At 45.2% G+C, this 24895-nt stretch overlaps 1 protein-coding gene across 1 annotated transcript in view; it reads left to right on the top strand.

Moving 5' to 3' along the window:
• Positions 1–24895, top strand: part of SEZ6L (seizure related 6 homolog like) — a 129826-nt gene that overhangs the window by 92024 nt on the left and 12907 nt on the right. Inside the window, exons 10-12 of the mRNA XM_057746458.1 lie at positions 2679–2875; positions 9028–9222; positions 12040–12231. Of these exons, the coding sequence (XP_057602441.1) occupies positions 2679–2875; positions 9028–9222; positions 12040–12231 (584 nt within the window). The remainder of the gene's footprint in view (positions 1–2678; positions 2876–9027; positions 9223–12039; positions 12232–24895) is intronic.

Genomic DNA, 24895 nt, shown 5'->3' with positions numbered 1-24895 from the left:
GTCTCTAGACATTGCTGAATGTCTCCAAGGGGCAAAACCACCTCTAGTTGAGAATCACACACTTAAGTCATCTGATGTCATTTGGTGTAAATGGCAATCCAGAAAGAGAATGATGGTGGTGATGGTGGTGGTGATGCCCATAGTAACATTACAACAAGACATAACATTCAAATGACTTGACCAGACTTGCTCAGGTGCTATCAGCGAGCCTAGAATCTGATCCCAGGTCTTCTGCATGCTTTACCTCACTCTGAAAGCCCATGACATAAACTGGAAACATTAAGCCCCATTCACAGACAAGGAACTTCAGAAAAACCACATGCCCTCCATGAAAGCGTTGAACCAGGAATCAAAGCAGAGCTTTCTGATTTCCAAGACTGTGTGCTCTTTCCAGAGCATTGCTCTTTCCTGTTTTAGAAAGAACAGAGAGTTTTGCTGGGGTTTGAAAATGAACGCTGTTTGCACCCTTGAAGATGCTTCTGCTGTGTTGAGATCATTGAAACGAATGATCGAATAAGGCCAAGTTCTGCACTGTCTGTGACCCACTGTTACCAGCAGGTCGGCTGTGGAGTCAGCCTGCGGAATAAACATCTGCCATCTACCGTGTTTCACACTAGCCTAGTCCAGCACTTTCATGAGCTATTGATGTTTTCGTGGTACTTAGAGTTAAGAGGCTCTCCCATAGTTCAAGAACCGACATCAACCGTACTATTTCTGTTGTCACATAGGCTCTCCGGCAGGCTCTTGCACAGCATCGCCTTTACTGAGCATCTACTATGTGCAAGAGAAGGTGGTGACTCCAGAATGTCAATGTAATAGGAGTTTAGAGGCTGTCGCCTAGTTGGAAACGGGCAAGGGGTAGGTGGAGTCCAGGAGGTTAGTCTTGACGTCATGTGTGCAAAGCAAGCGCACAGCTTTTGTTAGGAGAGGATGTTTGGGGGTGGTGCAGGGGAAGCTGATGGAGGTTATGGGGGCAATTAGAATCTCCCTAAGCCATCTGCTTGGACGACGTGACGTGAGGAATTGTGGTGGATGAAACACATCCCCTGCCCTCTGGAAACAGACCTGCAGCAGTGTGCCTGTGTTTCTGTTGCTGTGTTCATGCTACTGGAAGCACCAACGTGGGTGGTTTCTGCATCTCCTCCCCGCTCTTGGAGTGGCAGCAAACACTGCCCTTGGGCATTGGATGAACCTGGGGCGGCGGGCGGAGGGTGCTGTTGTCGTTCTGCATCAGTTCCAGGAACGTCGCTGAAGGCAGTTTCCTGGAACGCCTCTCCTCTGTCAGTGAACTGCTCAGTCAGGATGCTCCTGCTTAACATCCTTTAATGTCTCCCATCCCCAGCAAGATGACATCCAAACGACCTAAACTTGGTCTGACTCCTGCTCCCACATCTGTACCCAAAGCCGGGCACACTGACCACTAGGCAAGTGACAAGCTCCTTGGGGAGTCACAACCCCTCTCCCTTCCTCCCTCTGCCTCAGGTACTGCCCTCTTCCCCCACCCGCCACCTCCTGTTTATCTGTCTTGTGGTCCCCTTCTCTTTTTTGAGGATCCCAGAGCAAGCATCACCTCCTCCAGGGAGGCCTCCATATCGCCCCCCATCTGAGTTAGACACTCTTCTCTGCACTTACCTTGATTGTAACTCCTACCCCAATCCCTGGCTCTCTGGTCTAAACAGACCACTGCTCTGTGACTCCTTGTGTCCTTCGAGTACAGCACAGTGCCTGGCACATAGGAGGTCCTTGGAAATATGAGGGAGGGGACACAAGAAAAGGAGAAAGACATAACAGAAGAGGGAAGAAGGAGAAGCGGAGAAGGAGAAAGGAAGGGAAGAGGTGTGAGTTAATATCTGTCCATGATGGATGCAGCCGAAGCTGAATTATCTGGAGGTCCTACAATCAGAGATCAATGTTATCCAGCACACCTGACATAGCACAGGTTTCCGTGCCGTATTTTATCCGGCACACCTAACATAGCACAGGTTTCTGTGTTGTATTGGAGTGCTTTCTGGATTGTTAACTGTCCCTCACCGTCCAAATATTTAATGTCACGGTATCTCTTGCATTTGGGTCTTTAAAAATGTATCATCCTGTGATGCTTTGGATAGTGATGGCAGGTGGGAGCATATTTCCTGAGTAAGGTCCCTCTGTCCCATCCCCTAATCACAATAGATAACCTCATTGATTTTGAGGAATTTGCCACATGATAAGTGGAAGGATCATTTCACCTTATGCGAGGATGCAAGTTATCATTAGCAAACAGTCAGCTTGTTCTGCATCACAGAAAAATGGAAGAGCCATGTCACACCCCCAGCAGGTGGCTCAACGCCCAGCACTTAGTTTCACCCAGGAGAAGGTTGTTAATGACTGGGTATTGCAGGCACTTCTACTGACAATGCAGCACATGACTCTGCAGTGAGCTCCACGTGGGGAGGGTCATTTCATGAAAGAGTCTTGAAAAGCCCAGTCCCTGCACAGGTCTGTGTGCGATGCTCGGAGGAAGGACCCGCACGTCCCGTTCACAGGTTCCGTCTCAGCCTCCCTCACCCCCTAGCTTGGCACCTGACACATAGTATATCTCAAGAAAATGAGTGTTGCCTGGAAAAGTAAATCAAAAGCTTGTTGAATGCCCATTACTCGGCTTCACAAGAGCCCTCCTCTTCTCTCTGCCCTCCAAGCCTGAACCTAAGCAACAGCGACATCCTGACCATCTACGATGGTGATGAGGTCATGCCCCATGTCTTGGGCCAGTACCTTGGAAACAGCGGCCCCCAGAAGCTGTACTCATCCACCCCAGACCTGACCATCCAGTTCCACTCGGACCCTGCCGGCCTCATTTTTGGGAAGGGCCAGGGATTCATCATGAACTACATAGGTAAGTATTCCAGCCAGTCACTTTTTGTCTTTGTGTTTAGATGCAAATTAAGACGATTTCCTCCCTTTTGTGGGGTGTTGTGTTACATGGGCTTTTTTATATATTGGCACAGGAAATATACTTTTTTTTTTCTTTAAGATGTTGGTCTCTCTAGTCAGAAGGACTAGAGTTCGAGTCCCAGCACTGTCATCAATGGCTTTGTGACCTTGGGCAAGTCACCTAACTTCTCTGAGCCTCCTTTTCATCATCTGTAAAATGGAAATAGCGGTACTTCCTCCACAGGGTCGATATCAGGACTTAGTAGATAATGTCTCCTAACTTTAAGATTCATCATTTTTCATTTGCAGTCAGCTGGGATTTTATATCATCAACACACTCTTCTACATTTGCAGTTTCTCAAAGCATTATCTACACCGTCTTACCTGAACTGAAGCTTGGCTCTCCCCTAAGGACTCTTCTTCCCCTGCAGCCCCATCCAACCAAGACAGCCCTTTCTCTCCCACCTTCCCTACTTTATTTATTTTTAATTTTTATTGCAGTGTAGTCGATTTATGATGTTGTGTTAGTTTCAAGTGCACAGCAAAGTGAATCAGTTACACATATATATGTCTCCACTCTTTTCTAGATTCTTTTTCCATATAGGCCATTACAGAGTATTGAGTAGAGTTCCCTGTGCTATTCAACAGGTCCTTATTAGTTATCAATTTTATATATAGTAGTGTATATATGTCAATCCCAATCTTCCAATTTATCCCTCCCTGCTTACCCCCTGGTAACTATAAGTTTGTTTTCTACATCTGTAACTCTGTTTCTCTTTTGTAGATAAGTTCATTTGTACCCTTTTTTCAGATTCCACATATAAGTGATATCGTGTGATATTTGTCTTTCTGTGTCTGACTTACTTCACTAGTATGACAATCTCTAGGTCCATTCATGTGGCTGCAAACGGCATTATTTCATCCCTTTTTATGGCTAATATTCCATTGTGTGTATGTACCACATCTTTATCCGTTCCTCTGTCAGTGGACATTTAGATTGTTTCCATGTCTTGGTTATTGTAAATAGTGCTACTATGAACATTGGGGTCTGTGTATCTTTTCGAATTAGGGTTTTCTCCAGATATATGCCCAGGAGTGGGTTGCTGGATCATACGGTAGCTCTGTTTTTAGTTTTTTAAGGAACCTCCATACTGTTCTCTCATACTTTAGATGCAAGAGATTCTTTCTTACTGCTCAATGTGGCTTCCAAACCTATTCTCTTCCCATCATCTTCAAAAAAAAAAATCCTGCTATAAAGTTCAAACTGAATTCACACTTGATCATCCAGTACCCGCTTCTTAATTATTTCATCTACCCACAACCTTCCCTCCTCGCTCCCCACCCCGAAACTCCCCCTTATTCATTCCTGGCTCCATCCCCCTCCTCTGCTCAAGCTCTAGACCCTGGAGGGTCCCATCCTGGACCTGTCCTGCCTTCTATCTATGTGCTCTCATCCAGGCCCATGGTTTACAACAATGCTTATCTGTATTCCATTGCCCCTAATTTGTACCTCCAACCTTGACCTCTCCCGTGACTCCAGATCTCTCCAACTCCCTGCTAACTACCCTCTTGCGTGTCTCATTGGCATCTCAGATTTAGCATGGACAAAACAGAACTATTTCTTTGTCTCCCCGCCCCCCACCACCACCCAGCTGCTTCTCCTGCTGTCTGCCCAGGCCAGGAGGTGGAACCACAGGTCTCCTGGCTTCCCAGGCTGCTTCCCCTTTCCTTGTCCCCGTATCCAATCCATCCTCTCAACTCTGCTGCCACAGTATGTCTCAGATCCGAGCACTTCTCTCCATCTTTCCGTGCCCACCACCCTAATCCAAGCTGTGCACCCTAGTCCCAGCAGTCGGGACCGGAACACCATGAAGTCCCACTGATCCCAGCCCCAGAAGGGACTTGAACGAACAGAATGTCTGGTCCAGTCCTGTCTTGTCACAGCACAAGAAGCCCTGGACCACCAAGGACAAGGGACTTGATCATTAGGGCTGGACCTGAGGCTCACACCCAGGCTTCCTGGCTCCCAGCTCTGAGGGTTTCTCCACCCCCAGTATTTTTGGCAACAGCAGAGAACCAGGGAGACACAAGGGGGTAGTCAAGACCTAATGCCTTCTGGCATCCAGGATGGTAGGTGGTTCCCTAATGAAGACTTCAATGGGCAGGATTCAACCAGCACTTAGGGGACTCGCTTGCACCCCCCAGGGAAGAGGTTGACATCTGTATTTCCAAGATGGAACCGGGAAAAGGAGGATGGATCCTGCCAAGTCTCTTCGCTGCCACCCCCGCCACCAAAGACCCTCTGGCTTGAGCAAGATTGCATGTCTTTGGTTCTTCCCTCCCCTTGGCTTGAAGATTTGCCCATCTCTAGCCAATACAAAGTGTTCTCTTTGTACCTCCTCCTGCCTCCAGAAAACAAGCTATTCCCTGACTATTGGTGGTCTCAAGGAGCCTCGTGCATGTGAAAATAAGTCCCTTGCTTTTTTTTTATTCCCAGCTGGTGGACACTTTCCATCCCTGCCCTGCTCTGCAGGTACCTCTCAGAGAAGCTATCATAGGTGTTGATCTTCTTTTTTATGTATCTCAGGGGCCTTTTTACCCTTGATTCTGATGCTAAGTATTTTCAGAGTGTTACTGCTGCCACTTTGCATGCATTCTTTACTGGGTGATGCCCTGGGCAGAGGCTGTCCGGGCGAGGGGCCCTCTGGAGTCAGCTGCCTCTGGAAGGAGAGTTTCTGGTGACTTGGCTTCAGTCTGTCTCCTTAGACCTTTCCTCTCCACCTCCCTCCCTACTGGAAGATGAGGTCATAGTTTTGCTCCTTTGTCTCCTCTGGTGCCTTAGTCAGTCTTGCAAAACTGCATTCAGCTTGATGGCAGAAATATGACTCTGTCCAAGGCTGCCCAAGGTTGGCCAGACAGCCTGGCCAAGTGTTCAGTTTGGCAATATCTTGAAGAGGAGGTGCTCTTGTTCATTGAAGCTGAAACTTAGATTCATGTGACAATTTTCAGTTGGCAGGTACTCTTACACACATTATTTTATTTCATCTTCAAATACATTATCTCCATTTTCCAGAGAGTTTGTTTCACAAATTTCATGCTAGGCCCTGTGCTAGGCATCAGGATACAGGAATGAATAGAATTCTCTCCCTGCCCTTGAGCGAGTTAGTGAAAATGGGGGAGAGAGTCCCATTACCAGACAACATCAGGATCATATGCTGATGAGCACAGGATTTCAGAGAGCGCTTCCCAAGGGTACACAACCTGGCTAATACAGGTAACACAAAAAGAGAGAACAACGGGATATGTGTATAAAAACAGATGATTGAACCTGGTGTACCCCCCAAAAAATAAAAAAAATTAAAAAAAATAAAAAAAAAAAAGAGAGAGAGAACAGTTCAATTTTTTTTCTTATTTCTATTAAAGAAGCACATAGTCACAGAGAAGCACAGTGGGCCTCTGTATTTAATTTTGATGTCAATCAATTGCCTGTGACTACCTGTGTTGAAGACCGTATTGATTTCAGAGGAGGCCATGCCTGAAGTCAGTGGAAAAGGATGCCACGATTGATTAGTGATGTCTGTCATGGGCATGGGAGAGGTATTTGCTACCCTGGGTCTAGATTTAACCAGACATAGATGTAACTCCCATCCAGTAGAAGGATCAGATGGAAGGGTTAGGGGTTTCTGTTGTCATCTAGAGAATTCTAAAGCTCCTACACTGATCTCAAGGTCTGACCGCAGCTCTGGAAAGTGGCCGCGTCTTATCTGCTCTGGCTGCTGTCAGAACCTTTCATAGGAACCCTGGCCCTACGTGGTTCTGACTTCCCGTAATTCTCCTTTGCACAGGCAGAAGCGAAGACCCATTCTGCTCACTGCTTCTTATGTTTTGCTATTGTCTGTGGCCAAGTGCATGGGAGGGAAGGGAATTAAAAAGCAGAGATGAGTAAGCAGTGTTTTTCAAAGTGATGTTGGTCACCTGTGTGTTTATTCCTCTAATCCCAGGATAATAAATAAGCTCTATGTGGTAGGTCAACTCCAATCAAATGACGGTGGCTCCCTGGAGTGCTGTGTTGAAAAGGATTGGGAGGTTTCAGCTTGATTCAAAGCAAGAGATTGGTATGATTGATTAGTGATGTCTGCCATGAGCATAAGCCTGGAAAGTTGTGGCATGTATTCAGTGCATTTGGGTATTTCTTTTGCCCAAAAGTTAGACCATGGTGCTGATCTTGACTGTGAGAATGGAATCATGACTTCAGATCCATATATCCCAGTGCCTGGCACATAGTAGGCACTCACATCTTAGTCAAACAAATCGATAAATCCATATAACTCGTCTTAGTGTTATTCTCATATCCTGCACATTAATGAGTTTTCACCTTGCCTCTAGGGATAGACAGGGTCGTGATTCTTGTCTCCACTCTATGGTGGAGGACAATGAGGCTCAGAGATGTTTATTGACATGACTGGAGTCACACAGCTTCTAAAATAAAGAGGATTAGAAGGGAAGTTCTCTGACTCCTGGGCCGGTTTTCTCATGCTTAGCAAAGTTAGCAAGGGTTCATAGGAACAGATAATTCTAGAAGCTCCACCTGGTGTGTTTGGTTAACATGCAGATTCCTAAATCAGGGTCTCTGGGGGTGACGTCTGGGAACTGAAGAACAGAAGGTTAAGTGACTTAGCCAAAGCCACCCAGTTAGTAGACAGGGGGGCCAAGATTTGAGTCAAGGCTCTGATGCCTAGTGGCAGCCGCTGAGTAATTGCACACGTGATGAGCGCCACGGAGGAGACGGGAGCTCCCAAGGAAATGTGTAGCCATGTCAACTCGTATTGCAAAGTCACACATAGGGCTTCCCTGGTGGTCCAGTGGCTAAGACTCCACGCTTCCAAAGCAGGGAGCCTGCGTTCAATCCCTGGTCGGGGAACTGGATCCCACATGCCACAACTAGAGATCTCGCGTGCCTCAACTAAGACCCAGTGCAGCCAAATAAATAATAAATATTTTTAAAAAAGAAGAAAGAAAGAAAAGTTGGACAAGCACATCTCAGTCTCAAAGCATTTGGCACAAAGCAGACCACATATCCAGTATTTGCCCCCATTTCTCCTCTTTCATCCAGAGTTTGAGCATTTGCAGCTGTGTCCCAAATCCAGGGCTTGACTGATTTTTCAAAGGCCTAAAAATAGAGGCTCCTGTTCCCCACCAAGCAATTCTAGAAGCCATTTCCCACTCCCCTTCTTCTCGCAGACACCCAGGAGATCTCCTTCCCCCAAATAAAATCATGATGAAATCCCAGGAAAAGCCATTGCTTGTTTCTCCGAATGACTTTCCTGCAGACAGTGGAGGTGCTCTGCTTTCCCCAGAAGCACATAAGAGCCTCAAATTAATTATACGGCATAATTAGCTCTCTTCTCAAAATCTGTGCAGTGGGCACTTTGAAGCGAGAGTAATAATAGTGGGCTTTGGATTGCTACCTTAGTAACAAAGGTTTGCAGGAGGAAAACCGAATTATTCCAGAGGAAGACTCTGTGATGATAAGCCATGTGTAGCATTTTCTGGAGTGTGGTTAATGTTTGCTGACGGTAGGTGATGTGATCTGAAGAATGCAACCAATAATTATTTCTGTCTTAATACCTAAGTGTTTATCGTAATCAGCATTACAAAAACGGACGTGACTAACCCACCAAACCCATAGATTTACGGACGTTCTTGGGACGAGGCTGAGGATGGTAGCCGCCTGTTGCTAGGTAACAGATGACCCCCCCCCCCCAAATTAGCAATAAACGTTTACTATCTCACGGTCTCTGTGAGTCCGGAATCCAGGCGTTCACACTGGGTGGTCCTGACTTGGGATCTCTCATGAGGGTGTAGTCAGGATGTCAGCTGGGGCTGCTGTCCTCTGACGGCTTGTCTGGGGCTGGAGGTTCCACACCCAAAATTGTAAGAAATCATTGTAAAATCCCCCAGAGAAGAGTTCCTGCAGGTTAAGGGATTTCGGAAGTTGTGCGGCTTATTTCTAGAGGCTCTCTCTTCTACTTGCTCTTTCCTCTGATGTTCATAAAAGGAACCCCCAACAATAAGGCCACCTCCCCATCTAAGGATGATGTTTTTGTTTTAAAGAGGTGTCAAGGAATGACTCCTGCTCAGACTTGCCCGAGATCCAGAATGGCTGGAAAACCACTTCTCACACGGAGCTCGTGCGAGGGGCCCGAATCACCTACCAGTGTGACCCCGGCTATGACATCGTGGGGAGCGACACCCTCACCTGCCAGTGGGACCTCAGCTGGAGCAGCGACCCCCCATTTTGCGAGAAAAGTAAGAATAGTCTTGTTGTTTTCCTCTAGGTCTTTAGACGGTAAATCCCTCCCATGAAGTATTTTTTGTGTGGATGCAGAGGAACTACTTAATGTAGAATATGACCTCTCTCCTAGTCCACCAGTGCACCAGTGCTGTTCACCAATGTCGTTTTGTAGCCCAAGGGCAGGGATCTCAGACTCAGGTGCTTTCAGAAGCCTGGGAGATAATGGAGATGAGTAAAGCAGACTGGGTGTGAAACATTAGGGAATGGTATGGACTGTGGTCAACAGGAACGTATGTAGCCTGTGTAAAAACATCATTCAAATTCAAGTCGTTAAAATAGCTGCAGCAGCCACGCAAAACAAATCCAGGCTGGCCCTTGGAGCCCCAGTTTGAAACCCCTGTGGTAGGTAGCCGGCTTTTTTTTTTAAGGCACATTTTATTTTCTCAAAATTTCCAAAATGGAAACAGTTTGATCGATGATAATTTTTTTAAAAAGTAGCTTGAATTTTCTGACAATGCTTTAGTGAAGGTATCTAGAGAAACAAGAAAACTTCTCCTGTTTCTAAATCTTCAGTGGTCTTTCTCTTGCATTTCTAGTGAAGTAGACATTGGTAGGTAGCTGACTTCATCCAGACAGCATTCAGCCCAGTCTCCCAGTCCCCTCTGCCTCCTGAGGGAAGTAAGGGCCAGGCATGTCTGGTGATAGCTGAGTCTAGCATCTTAAAGAGGGGTAGCACAGGAAGTGCCTCTAATGGTTTCTATACTGATGTCTTAGTAGCAGGGGGGAGCTAAATTTGGCCTCTCCCCCCGTCCAATTTCTTCCCACCTCCTACATAAAGCTCTAGTCTACAGCCTTCTCACTGGGAATGCTTAGATCCTTGGTGATACTTTGGTAGATCTGTTCAGCATGACTTGAAGCACCCATTGCCCAGGAAGAAGTATTAAATGTGAGCAGAGAAAGAAGGTATCAGGGAAGGAAAGTGTGGGACAGACAATTCCTATCATAAACATTCCAACATCATGGAAAATCGTAATGATGGGAAACATGAAAGAACTTGCTAGAGATTCACAAAACCAGCTACACGAATACATTGATTTGTTCTACAACAGAACGTGGGGTGTGTGTATGTGTGTGGATTGTGATAGAAAATAAAAATGGACAGTGAGGGACTTCCCTGGCGGTCCAGTGGTTGGGACTCTGCGCTTCCACTGCAGGGGGTGTGGGTTTGATCCCTGGTCGGGGAACTAAGATCCCGCACGCTGTGTGGTGCAGCCAAAAAAGAAAAGAAAAAAAGAGAGGACAGTGAGATGCACAGAGAGACCCACCACGAACCCACTAATGCAATCTACATCATTATTATTTTTTAAACATTTTAAAGGCTTGGAGGGGACATAAATTAGCTCTTTATGGGAGAGTCCCCTCACGTGCCTCAATTTTTGCCAAGAAAAGTAGAGCAAATAAATGTGTATTGGGCCCCTGTGTGTCTGCATGTTTATGTTCCCAGGCTGGGTGCCACACTCACTCTGCATTCAAGACAACGGACCCACTGAAGTGCTTCTCTTCTAGTGAAATGAGAGCAGAAGAACCTCCTTAGAACAGTGGGGTCCCACCTAGAAGTCCCTAAATGTTGTTACCACCTTTCATTGGTGAAGCTCCACTCTTGACATGAAAAGATGTAACTATATAACCATATCTTAAAATTGCACAAGTAACAAATACTTATAGGAATCAAGCAGTAGTAGAGTAACGAGGTAGAAAGTGAAAATCCCTTATGATCTGCTCTCTAGCAATGAGGCCACTCTCAAAAGTGTATTCTGTTTTATTCCAGTTGCATATGTATGTATGCGTCTGTTACACAAGTACACAAATACGTATGTGTGTATGTATTGCGTATGTCGAGATATATATAGATACACATGTAGAAATAGCTCAGATATAGATATTTTACCATGATAGGCATCAATTTCTAGAAACTGCATTGCATATGGATGGCCTTTTTTCCAACTCAGAAATACAGACATCTGTATTGCACACATTTACTTCATTTCTTTTTATTTTTATTCTTGCAACACAGTGAGAAACAGGTTTTATTTAGCCTCAGAATGTTTCCTTTCTGGATAAATATTAACAATAGTGTACCATGCGTCAAAGTGTTGCATTGCAATTGTCAGTGTAAAACTCAATTGTTTCTCTCTTTTCCATACTTCATTCCTTTTTAACTTTCCTTGTATCTATATTGGCCTTTTAATTTAAAAGTGATGGGCACTTAGGACTGTCCTGGCGGTCCAGTGGTTAGGAGTCTGTGCTTTCACTAACGTGGGCCTGGGGTTCAATCCCTGGTCAGGGAACTAAGATCCCACAAGCCATGCGGTGTGGCCATACAAGTGAATGAGTGAATGAATGAATGAATGTAATGGACGCCTCTTTTCCAATAGTCAAGTATTACAAAGAAAGCAGTGAGAAAGGGCACTTTGTTCCCGTCAGTGGTTGGTCAGGATTTCATGGAATGGTCATTCCATGATATTTAACTCTTCCTCTGTTAAAGGATTTATTTTTTTTAACCATTGCAAATATAATATGATTGTGTGCAACATGCAGCCTTGTATTATGTGAGTCTTTGGGCCCTGATGTGGACCTTTCTTTGGGCAAATTCCTAAAAGTGAAGTTAAATTCAAATCTCTCTTGCTCTGGCCTATTCTCCAGTCGCATGCAGTGTCTTTCAAACGGGGGAAGAACTAAGTCAGGAAATGTTCTAGATCATTCTGTAGCTCTCAGCAAACCGATGGTCATCAGGCCCTCTCTAACGCCTGGTCTGATTTCGTCCCGCCTAGTTATGTACTGCACCGACCCCGGGGAAGTGGACCACTCGACCCGCTTGATTTCGGACCCCGTGCTGCTGGTGGGCACCACCATCCAGTACACCTGCAACCCGGGCTTCGTGCTGGAAGGGAGCTCCCTCCTGACCTGCTACAGCCGCGAAACCGGCACGCCCATCTGGACCTCTCGCCTGCCCCACTGCGTTTGTGAGTCCTCTTTATTGGCTTGAGCCCCCAGGAACACAGCCATGAGTTGGCTTCCTCTTGCTGCCCCTGGTGGAGGGCTGGGCTGCTAGGGGGCAGCACCCACTCTCGGGGGCGTTCACGGTTATTACTGTCCCACCAGGATAGCTAACAGGGATTGAGCGGCTACTCTGACATTTATGGTAAGTTTATCAGGCGCTGTGCTGAGTCCTTTACCAGATTTCCCTCTCTTCTTCCTCGAGTAGCTTTGTGAGCTAGGCAGTACCTGTCTCTGTCTTCCGAACAGATTACTAAGTTTCCGAGAGATGAAATCATTGTCCCAGGTCACACAGCTAGTTAGTTCAGAAGGAGGCCAGAGGCAAACCCAGATCTGCCTGACTCTAAGGGCTTAAAATTGAGCAGCCCACAGGGCAGTAAGTAAAGTGATGTAAACTCTCTTTGGCCTCCTTTGTGGAGCCCTCAGAGCAAACGTTTGGTTGAAAAAAAAAAAAACACTTTAGGGGCTTCTCTGCAGTCAAAACTGAAAAAAGACTTCCGAGGTCACTCTGAGCATGGAAGAGTAACTACATATTCTCACCAGGCAGAGGAGGTGGAGAGCAGAGGTCTGGGGGATCTCAGCCTCAGTGGCACATGGGAATCATCTAGGACGTTTTAAGACTCCCTGGAGGCTCAGATGCAATTGGTCTGGGGCGTAGCCTGAGTTTCAAAAGCTCCCCAGGGTTTCTGATGTGCCGACAGGAATCGGACCATTGCTTAAGAAACACGTGAGGCTCTACAGAAGGAACAAAGCCTCGCACAGTAGCTGGAGTTTGGAGATGTCCGCTGCACTGCTCTCTTAAATAAGTGTGTTTTGAGCAGGTCCATGAAGGGCACAGCCAGCCCGAGCTCCCAGAGCTGCACTGCGGTCTCTCAGTAGTGTTAGGCAGTCAAGAGGTTAACTTTAAACAACAACAAAATAGATGTTTATTGTATGCTTATGTTTGTTGTAAATTCGTCTGCATCTGATGTGATGAACAGAGAGTAACTTAGGGACGTGGCTCTCTCCTGCAGTAGCTGTGTTCTGTCACTTTTCACAAGTATCAGAACAGGCTTCGTGGAGTTTTTTCATGGCCACGGACAAGCAGCTTTGCCATTTAGGTGGACAGAAGCCATGGCTGTTTGGCAGACAAATGAAAAGCGTGCAAATCCTTGTCCTTTTCCATTGGATAAGCAGATACAGAGCAGACCTCGGAGATATTGCAGGTTCGGTTCCAGACCACCATGATAACAGCAAATATTGCAACAAAGCATAATTTTGGGTTTCCCAGTACGTGTAAAAGTTACATTTACCCTATACTGTAATCTAGTAAGTGTGCAATTGCATTATGTCTAAAACAAAACAATGTACATACCTTAAGTTTAAAACATTTTATTGCTAAAAAAAAAATGCTAACCCTAATCTGACCATGCAGGGTTGCTACAAACCTTCAGTTTGTAAAAAACACAGTATCTGTGAAGCACAATAAAATGAGGGCTGCCTGTACTTGTTGAGTACCTACTGTATGCCAGGTGCCATTCTGAGCAGTCACGTGCGTTAATTCACATAATTAATGAATAACGGAGATGTTTGTTGCTTCTGATAAAGAAGTGAGCATGGTCACATTCAAACCCTTGGGAGACCTTCTTGTCTCTTCTATTCATGAGGCAGCCAAGGCCAGGGTCCCGTGTGCTAGTCCATAAATTCAGCTTTCTCAGCCCACAAAAGGGGTTTATTGCACAGACCCAAATAAATGAAAAATTTAAGTGCACATCATCTGCTTTATAGATTTCCATTAATTGACATGTGATTCCTTTATTAGAGGAAGATTTATTTTCTCTGTTCCTGTTTTCTCTTCTCAAAAAGGGGGAAGGTGTAGTCAGAACACCTAACATCAAATGGAGCCTTTCAGCATAATCTTTCAGTGCTTATAAGGTATCAGTAGCTCAAAGGCATGGTGTAGTACAGCAGAGCTTTAGAAGTTATTTATCTTGCATAATGGGAACTTTAGGCCTGTTGATTAGTAATTTCCCCATTTCCCTTCCTCCAGACCCTGGCAACCACCATTTCACTCTCCGGTTCTATGAAGTTTTAAAAATTTTTTATTGAAATATAGTTGATTTACAATGCTGCTGTACAGCAAAGTAATTCAGTTATACATATATATATATATATATATATGCTTTTTTAATATTCTTTTCCATTATGGTTTATCATAGGATATTGAACATGGTTCTCTGTACTGTAGAGTAGGACCTTGTTTATCGATTCTATACATAAAAGCTTGCAACTGCTAACCCTAACCTCCCACTCCATCCTTCCCCCAACCCCTCCCCCTTGGCAACCACCAGTCTGTTCTCTATGTCCATGATTCTGTTTCTGTTTCAGTTGCATAGATAGGTTCCTGTGTGTCGTAGTTTAGATTGCACATATAAGTGACATCATACAGTATTTGTCTTTCTCTGTCTGACTTACTTCACTTAGTATGATCACCTCTAGGTCCATCCATGCTGCTGCAAATGGCACTATTTCGTTCTTTTTTATGGCTGAGTAGTATTCAATTGTATATATGTACCACTTCTTCTTTATCCATTCCTCTGTTGATAGACATTTAGGTCATCCCCATGTCTTGGCTATTGTGAATAGTGCTGCTATGAACATAGGGGTGCACGTATCTTTCTGGATTATAGTTTTGTCCAGATATATGCCCAGGAATGGAATTGCTGGATCACGTTATGAATTTGACCATTTTAGATGCCTCCTATAAGTGGAATCAGACAGTATTTGTCCTTCTATGACTGGCTTATTTCACTCAGCATAACGTCCTCTAGGTCCATCCATGTTTTCACATGTGGCAGAACTTCCTTCTTTTTCAAAGCTGAATGATATTCCATTGTATGTGATGCCACGGTTTCTGTATCCATTCACCCATCTGTGACGTTCGTTTCCACATCTTGGCTAGTGGGAACAGTGCTGCAGTGAGCACGGTGGTGCTAATCTCTCTTTGAGTTCCCGATTTCAATTCTTTGGGGTAAACACCCAGAAGTGGGATTGCTGGATCATATGCTTGTTCTATTTTTAATTGTTTGAGGAACCATCACACTGTTTTTCATAGTGGCTGCACCATTTTGCATTCCCACCAAGGGTTCCCTCTTCTTCATGTCCTCACCAACTCTTAATGTCTTTTGTTCCTTTGATAATAGCCGTCCTACCAGGTGTGAGGTGGTATCTTACTGCGGTTTTGATTGGCATTTCCCTGATGGCTGTGACACTGAGCATCTTTCTGGTACCTGTTGGCTATTTGTATATCTTCTTTGGAGAAATATCTATTCAGGTACTTTGCCCGTTTTTAATTAGGTATTTGGTTGTTGGCTATGGAGTTGTAGGAGTTCCTTGTGTGTGTTGGAAGTTAACCCCTTATCAGATACATGGTTTGCAAATATGTTCTCCCGTTCAGTACATTGAAGATTTCTCTCACCGACTGTTTCCTTTGAAATTAGACCCTTATCTGATACCATACACAAAAATCAACTCAAAGTGAATTAGAGACTTAAATGTAAGACCTGCAACTGTAAAAATTCTAGAAGAAAACATAGGGGAAAAGCTTCCTGATATTGGTCTTGGCAGTGATTTCACAGATATAACACCAAAAGCTCAGGCAACTAAAGCAAATATAGACAAGCGAGAATTCATTGAAATAAAAAGCTCTGCACAGAAAAGGAGAGACTTTATTATTCTGTTTGCACAAGTAACAGGGAATCTTGGACCACACAGCCCTGTGTTGCCATCTGCCTGAGTCCTAGAATTTAGTCTGAGTCCTAGAATTTCAGAGCTGAAGGGAATCTGGGAGATAAAATGCAATTGAGGATAACCTTGAGATAGAACACAACTGCCCCCACTTTAAAGATAATAACAATAGTTGTTCTCTATCGACTGTGCTAAGCACGTTATATGTATTGGTAAATATATGGGTGTATATATATGTACAGTCTGTGTGTGTGTGTGTGTGTGTGTGTATGTGTATACATGAAGGACACTAAAGCTCAGAAGGAAATACAGATAGCAATAGTTATGTGTAAAATACACTGCTTAATAGATTATATATATATATATATTTTGTAAATGCGTATATGTGCATATACACACCCACATATAAACGTATGCGTGGAGCGGGGTGTGTAAAGGAAATCGATTCTCAAAGGGAAATATGACTAAGGTCACAAAACTTCTTTGTGGGCAGAGCTAGGATTGAGATTTAGAGCTCTGACCTCCAAGGCCAGCATCCCTTCCACCAGCCTGGCCCCACCATCATTTTACCATGGGTGGCAGGGCACCAGCTCATGCAGGGCTGCCCCAGTGGAATTGTAGTCTATGCTTCTAACCCCTCCTCAGTCCCCAGACCTTTGGGCCAAGTTCACACTGACTGGTTGGTTCCTGTTGGGGGTTGAATTGTATCCTCACCCCCAAAGCAGTGTTGAAGTCCTAACCCCCCAATACCTGTAATGGTGAGCTTTGGGGAAATAAGGTCTTTGCAGATATAATCAAGTTAAGATGAGGTCACATCAGCTTAAGGTGGGCACTAATCTGGTGACTGGTGTCCTTATAAGAAGAGGGAAATTTGGACCCAGATAGAGACACAGACACAGGAAAAGTGTCACATGATGACAGAGACAGAGATGGAAGTGTTGTGCCTGCATGTCAAGGATGCCAAGAATGGCCAGCGACCACTGGAAACTGCGGAGAGGCAGGGAAGCATCCTCCTGCTGGAGGTTTCAGAGGGAGCAGAGCCTTTCTGCCTCCTTGATTTCAGGCTTCTAGCCTCCAGAGCTATGAGAAAGGAAGTGACTGTTGTCTGAAGCCTGTGGTTTGTGGCACTTTTTTACAGAAGCCCGGGAAGCAAATACAGCTCCCATTTCCCCCAGTAACTCTGAGGGTGATCAGAAGCATCCTGAGTCATGCAAGCTACTGAGCCTCTGAGATGAAAAGCTAAAAATAGAAGCTTACTTGAAAATACTGGAAGGTGGAGATATTTTTAAAAAGAAAGAAAATGCACCTCACTAATGAGGCACAGCCTCCAAAACCCTCTGGGCTGCTGAGCCTGCTGGGTTTCCCAGCAGCAGCCCCCCTCCCTCCAGGGCCGCAGTCTTTCCCCGGGATCCACAGCGCTCTGGTGAGAAGGCGTCCCTGACACCCATGCTAATGAGTTCATGAGTCAAGCTGGGTGTCAGGAGACACGCCACCCTCCTCCCAGATGCCAGGAGAACCCGGCATGGGGTTCCAGCATCGTTCCAGGCAGGCAAGCCTGACGGGAGATGACACATGAGGCAGGAGGATGCTCAGATTCTAGCAGTGAGGTTGCTTGAATTTTTAAGGATGGGGTTGTTTCATAAAACAGCTTTAAAATGTTTCCTCTGCAGAACCAAGGAAACAGCCCCAATTTGATGGGCACTTTGGCTGTGCCCAGCCCTTCCCCAACATTCACACGTTTAACCCTCACAAAACTGCATGAATGGTGTGTGTGTCCACTTAAAAGCAGGCAAAGAAGTCTCAGAGAGGGTAAGCAGCTTTCCTGAGGTCACACAGCAGAGAAGGGGAAAACCTAGGATTCCAGCTAATGCCAGAGTAACCCACAAAGTGTCTTCTTCCTACCTCATATTCTGCAGCCCAGGCTCTGGGGTTCTACTGTTGACCAAGATATCCCACCAACAAGCTCATGAAGCAGATGGCAAATTGTATAAGCTCAAGATGTCTGCAGCCTATGTTCACAGTCACTCGCCCAATGCCATAGTTTGGTCCAGCTGGGACTCAAAGCCATGTCTTTTCACTCCTGGTCCATTTATCCCAGGCCACTTCAAGAACAGACAGGTCAGGAGTAGATAGAGGGAAGAGTCTGAGATTTGCCATCAGACACACCCCCAGCTCTGCTGGGTGACCTTGGGCAGATAGCTTGCCCTATCTGGGCCTAGGGCCCCCATCTGTGAAAAGGGATTACTACTTCCTACTGGGCAGGGTTGTTGGATGTCATTCAGTCATTTAACAAGTCCTCATCTGCAGGCTGATGCTAAGACAGAGGTTCCCAAACTTTCTCAACTCACAGTATCTTTAGGGTGTCAGGATTGTTTTGTAGATTTTCTAGACCAGAACACCTAACAGTTCTATTTATTAAGCACTTAGGGCCAAACCACTTCACAAGTAGCTATATCCTGACAAGTTAGTAGCTGCTTGAAAAAGCAATGCACATAAATTGAGAGAAAAGATTGTATTTTTACTTTGTTCTTATATAACACTTATTTACAATTACAGTAATAATGCAATTACTACTGTGGGGATGTGTGTGCCCGTTGGGCTCTGTCAAACTTCTCAAACTCATAGCATCGGGCTGGACTCTGACATCTGCATCTCCTGTTCCACACTGATTTTGTCACAGTTCTTGCTTTTTAGCACAGCAACCACAGAAAACCTAGATTTCCAAAGATGGGGCTTTATCAAAAAGAATGTAGCTCCGCTGAGACTAGTATTCTGTACACACTCTGGGAAATGCTGGGCTAATAAGTAATTTAAATTTGGTTTAAAAAAAAATGTAGCTCAATCTGATGTTAAAACTATGAACTTCCTCAAGCTAGGAGTTCACAAGGGGCTGGAAGATGTCACTGTGTCGCCTCAAGATTTTTAAAAAATCTCACAGCACTCCTGTGAGTTTGTGGTGGCACCCAGGGGCGCCATGGTGTGTAGTTTGGGAACAATGGTGCTAAGCCCTGAAAATACAGGCAAAATGCAGCAATGTGTAAACAGACACAATCCATATTCTCAGAGAGTCTGGGGTCTATTGAAGATGGGGGAGGAGAAACAAGCCTATGAAAGGAGTAACAATGACTCCTCAGTGTCACCTCCTCTAGGAAGGCCTCCGTGACTGCCTAGGCTAGGTCATGTTTCTCTCCTCTGGGTTCCCTGGGCTCCTATAGCTACACAGCACTTGCTGCAGTTTTTCAAAATGATCTGTTTATACATTCATAGACTCAAACACATTCCTCGCTTGTTGGGAATGTATCCAATCACTTCTTGTATCCCTTGGGCCAGGTGGCTCAAAAAACGACAGTATTTGTTACTCTGTCATTGTCCTTGTTAGCAATGCTAACATGGTCTTTACTGTGCTTCATGGCTTTGTGGCAACTTCCCTTCTTCGGTGGCAGCGTGGCAGAGGGCTGCCGGGGATCCCATCCAGAAGATATAAACCACACCACGGAAAGTAATGAGGCCATGACAGAGTCAGCGAGGGTTTATGGATGGCTCTCCAGGGAGGCACATAGAGATTCCCAAGGAGGCCCTGGCCCTTCAGAGCCCTGCCCCCAGGACATCACAAATGTGAGACGTGGAGATTTCCCAACCTGGATAGAACCCACATGGCCAGACAGTAGCCACAGTGAAAGTTCCCACTGATCAATTAACCCCAGCGGCCTCACCTCAGCCAGCGTGCCGAGCTCTAGCTGGGTGCCTGTCTTCATTTAGAAATTCCTGTCTCAGAGAAAGCAGTAGCTCAGAGCAATTCCTGATAGCCCAGGGGATTTGGACATGAGAAGGGCCCTTCATTATAGCAGAGCCATTAAGTGCACAGGACTTCAAATCCAGCAAGGCAGGTGTGCATCCCAGTCCTGCCACTTGCCAGCTGTGTGACTTAGAACAAGCCGAAGCCGGTGTCCTCATCAGAAAGAATGATCAGGCCAGTCGTCAATACAGACACTCATAACAGTGTGTCTGGCATATAATACGTGCTCAGTCAACATTGGTTGCTAATTACCACTCGGTTTCCGTGCTCCACTACTGTAGAGTATATTACAAATCATTCATAGCAGTACCCAAGGAACCTGGTTTTGAGCATTTCGCACAAATGTGCTCCAAAAATGTACACTTTTTCCTATACTTAAAGAGAGGGGGGAATGGGAGGAAGATGAAAATGAGGGTAGGTTTGTGATTATGTCTAAAAGACCGTCAGTCCAACTCACTTGAATTCCTGGGAGAGGACAGGATGAAATCATACGGATTGCCATCAGAATTGTTTAAACCTTAGACAAGTGATTCTCACCGAGGGGTGAATTTGCTCCCCAGGGGACAGTTGTCAGTGACAATTTCTAGAGACATCTTTGGTTGTCACAGCAGGGGAAGAGGAGTGCTACTGGCATCTAGTGGGCAGAGGCCAGGGGTGCTCCTCACCATCCTGCAGGGCACAGGACAGCCCCACCACAGAGAATTACCCAGCCCAAAGTGTCAGTAGCATCTAAGTTGAGAAAACCTTCCTTAGACAGTCTTATCTCAAAGTGTGAGTACATGCTCGGAGTGGGAATATCATTGCCCAGCCACGTCTCAGCTTAAGGGTGAGGTCTTGGTCCAGTCTGTATAGGTAACAGGCAGGAAAAAGTGAAGTCCAGAGACATGAGGTGATCACATAGCAGATCCCAACCTCCAGTTTCAAATTTAAGTCACTTCCCTCATCACTTTCCTGCCATCTTCTGGGAGCTGAGGATAGATACAGATGCCTTCAAAGACAGCTGGCTCCTGGCAGGGAAGTCCATGTGGAATTCTTCTCAGACTCTTACTGATGGTTGGGTCAGGATTGAATCGGACTGACTTTGGAGGCAGAGAATTGAATCGTAACTTAGCCACTTCCTTCTTGTGGGACCTTTCACAAGAGACCTTCCCCCAAGCCTCAGTTTCCTCATCTGTAAAATGGCTGTATGATGCTGTGATTCACAGTGACCTTGGACCACTTGGATTTGAATCCTGTCTGTTCCACTAACTAGTTTGACAGTTTACCCAGCGGGATACCCAACAGTTCTGTGCTTCATGTGCTCCAGTCTAAAATGGGGACAGTCATAGTAATGTCTGTGCCTTGGGCTTGTTGTAATAATTAACTGAGTTTATAGATATAAAAACTCCAAGTAGTGCCTGGCTCATAGGATGCTTTCAGGAAATGTTGGCTATTCTGGTCAGTACTATTACCATCTTTAAGGATTTAGGGGAGGATTAGAAATAATACTCGCAAATCATCTGGTACAAAGTGGGTATTTGAATATTTTGGAAATTAGTGGATCAAATGATTAATTTGTTAACCATGCCAAGACACCAGAGCTGCAGTTCTGAGCCCTAAACTCTTCAACGCTAAAGTTCTGGCTGGACTTCAGGAGTCTATTTCTGTATTGTAAATCAATTCATTTGTATCATTGGTTTAGATTCCGCATATAAGTGATATCATATGGTATTTGTCTCTCTCTGACTAACTTCACTTTGTATGATAATCTCTAGGTCCTTCTGTGTTGCTGCTGCATATGGCATTATTTCATTCTTTTTATGGCTGAGTAATATTCCTGTGTGTGTGTGTGTGTGTGTGTGTATCACATCTTTATCCATTCATCTGTCGATGGGCATTTAGATGGATTCCATGTCTTAGCTATTATAAATAGTGCTGCTCTGAACATAGGGGTGCGTGTATCTATTCAAATTAGAGTTTTCTCCAGATATATGCTCAGGAGTGGGATTGCTGGATCATATGGTAGCTCTATTTTTAGTTTTTTAAGGAGCCTCCACACTGTTCTCCATAGTGGCTGTACCAATTTACATTCCCACCAACAGTGTAGGAGGGTTCCCTTTTCTCCACACCCTCTCCAACATTTGTTATTTGTAGACTTTTTGATGATGGCCATTCTGACCGGTGTGAGGTGATACCTCATTGTAGTTTTGATTTGCATTTCTCTAATAATTAGTGATGTTGAGCATCTTTTCATGTGCCTATTGGCCATCAGTATGTCTTCTTTGCTGGCTGGACTTTAGAATCACCTGGGGAGCTTTAAAAAGAATACTTTGGGCAACTAAAATACCTTAGGGGGCAGAGCCAGCTCCCTAAATAACTTAGGGTGATTCTAGTATGAAGCCAGGTGGGAACAGCTGGGGATGCCTCCCCGTCATCTTCCTGTACCTGCTGTCGATATCTTCCTTCACCTCCAGGTCTAAGACTCTGTCCTTTGTCACTTTGTATCTCCCCGGGGCCAGGACAGTGCCTGCTACAGGAAATATGTGTGGAATACATGGACGTTAGGTTCTACGAAGGCAGGGGCCATGTCTGTCTTGCTAATCATTGTGTGTCCAGGAACAGGAACAGTGCCTGGCACATAGAAGGTGCTCAGTAAAGATTTGTTGTACTCGTTAATCTGTTTGTTTATGAAAGAAAATTCCAGGGAACGTTTGTGGGGAAATCCTTCTGAGTTGCCAGTGCCACCTGCTGGCCACTTTGCTACACTGTAGATAATACACTTTTGTGTTGTGTGTGTGTCTTCTCTTAAGGATGACTTACTGGGAAGCTAGATTTTCAGGAGGGTGGGAAGCTGAGGAATCAGATCAGCATTTACCTGAGGCCTGAGGCCTCACTCTCTCCCAGTAGAGCACTGGATTTCCAGGTTTCCTCTAGAAACCTTCCCTGCCCTTCCCACCGCTGACCGGCTCAGTGAGGTTTCTGCTCTGTGCTGCTCCCATCACAGCTGCTACCAAGCACTGGGTTGTAATTATCTGATAACTGTTCATCTCCCCACTAGACTGAGTCCTGGGAGAATAGGAGCCGTGCTTCTTTCGTTCCCCACTCTACACCAGCTCCTAGCACAAGCCTGGAACACAGGGACAGAGCAAATGTCCGCCAGACTGAAAAAAATTTTTTAAGAACCCAAAAAGTGAATTCTAGACTCTGGGAGTTCCTAAACTGTAAAGTGCAGTGCACTGGCCTGCATTTCCCAAGGAATATATATATACTCCATTGGTGATACAAGCATGGCTTTAGACAGTCCCCAGGTTAACTTTTCAATGTTAAGAAAATTTTAAAAAACAAAACTGCCATTTGAAACCTGTGATATAAGAATGTTATAATTTGGGGGAAGGCTAAATTATATAGCACTGTTTAAATGGAAAAATAAGTTACCTCACCACCAACTAATCAGAAGAATGTCCATGAGCGGATCACACCCTCTTTGAACCATTGTACTGAACCATATAAAACTTCTCACTACCCCTTCCAGGTTGGGACACACCGTTTTGAGGGCATTAGCCCACTGTGGACCCCTTTGCCTGGCAAAGCAATGAAGCTATTCTTTTCTACTTCAAAAGAAAAATAAGAAAATTTTTAAAAAGATTAAGTAAACAGTAGTACAGTTGGGATGAAAATATGACCAAAATTGTAAAGCCCACAAAAATAACCGGCATTTATTGGGTGCTACTATATATTGCACACCTCTCATTGCATGAGCTCATTTTATCGTCATAGTGACCCTATGAGATATCTCATTTCACAGATGAGGAAGTTGAGGTTCGCAGAGGTCAAATGTCTTACCCGCAAGTGCAAAACTAGGATCTGAATCCCAGGCCATCAGGTGCTTGAGCCCAAGAACTTCTATTTTGTCATCTTCTTTCAATTCAATTGATATAAGGTCTTTCCAGAAACATTTATTAGGCACCTACTGTATGCCAGGCTGCTGAAAACAGATACAGCAGTGAGTAAAGGCCAACCCCAGCTCCAAAGAGCCCAGCCAAGTTGAAGATCAAACTTTCAGAGGAATCATTAGAACACAGGTGCAGGTTTTGGGTCAGGATGTTACCTGTGTATATTATAAAAGTAATGCATGCCCAATCTGTTTTTAAAACAATACTTCATACCCCAGGAACATTCTGCAAGGTTAGTGATACCTTACCAGTTAATGATACCTAACCAGTCCTCCTAGGTGTCTTGCATGGACACATAATACGATGCTATCTTTAAGGGTTCCCATGATTGATTGAAGGAAGGCATTGTGGTTTGACTGGGAGTCCAGACACAGAAACATTGACTGCATGTCCAGGCTGCTCTTAAGTGCCCATGGGTGAACTTCAAGCATAAGAATGACCTTGGGTTAGCGGAGGGATTAGCTTTGGTCAAGCATCGGCTGAACCACCTGGTGCCTCATTTCCGGGAGTCTGAACTCAAGGGGACGCTTGTCTGTATCTCTGTCTCCCTCCCTCCGCTGCTCTAACAGTCCCCCGCCCCCTGCAGTTAGGGGGTCTCCTCCAGGTGCCCCTCACTCTTCTGAGCTTCTCTCTCTGACAGCAACTGCCATCTCTTTTTGTTAAATTGCCCATTTACATGTGTTTGCCCCCTTAAAGCATCAAGACCGTGGTCTCTGGAGGGCAGGAATAGTGTCTGATTCGCCTTCTGACTCCACTGATGGGCGAGCTGCCTGGCGTGCAGTAAGCACTCGTTACATGTTTTCTGAATAAAGGCACGACTGCCTGCCAATGTACATCTACATTGTCATGCAAAATGCACCCTTTGCTGCTCAGGGACCCAGCAAGTCCCTTTCTACAGGCTGGCTTCCTAGATTGCGAGGAAAACAGTTCTTCACCCCTGATGAGGGCTGCTATTGAATTACCGTAGGAACCTTAGGAACCCTGTAAGCCAGGTCCCTGCTGACCTAGCTATTCAAAGAGATCCAAGCCCAAATTCCTCATTAGTGGTGATTACTGTCACTGAAACATGGTCATTCATTCATTTGTTCATTGGAAAGGTGATACATTGAAGTGCCTTCCTAAATGTCAGGCAGGTACCTTGTGTAGGACAATAGGGAGTGGTAGGGATTGCGGCTA

This window comes from Hippopotamus amphibius, chromosome 8 (assembly GCF_030028045.1).
Source record: "Hippopotamus amphibius kiboko isolate mHipAmp2 chromosome 8, mHipAmp2.hap2, whole genome shotgun sequence".
In the NCBI taxonomy this organism is placed as follows: Eukaryota; Metazoa; Chordata; class Mammalia; order Artiodactyla; family Hippopotamidae; genus Hippopotamus; species Hippopotamus amphibius.
Note: the sequence above shows the minus strand (reverse complement) of the source record. Positions and strands in the feature narration are given on the sequence as shown.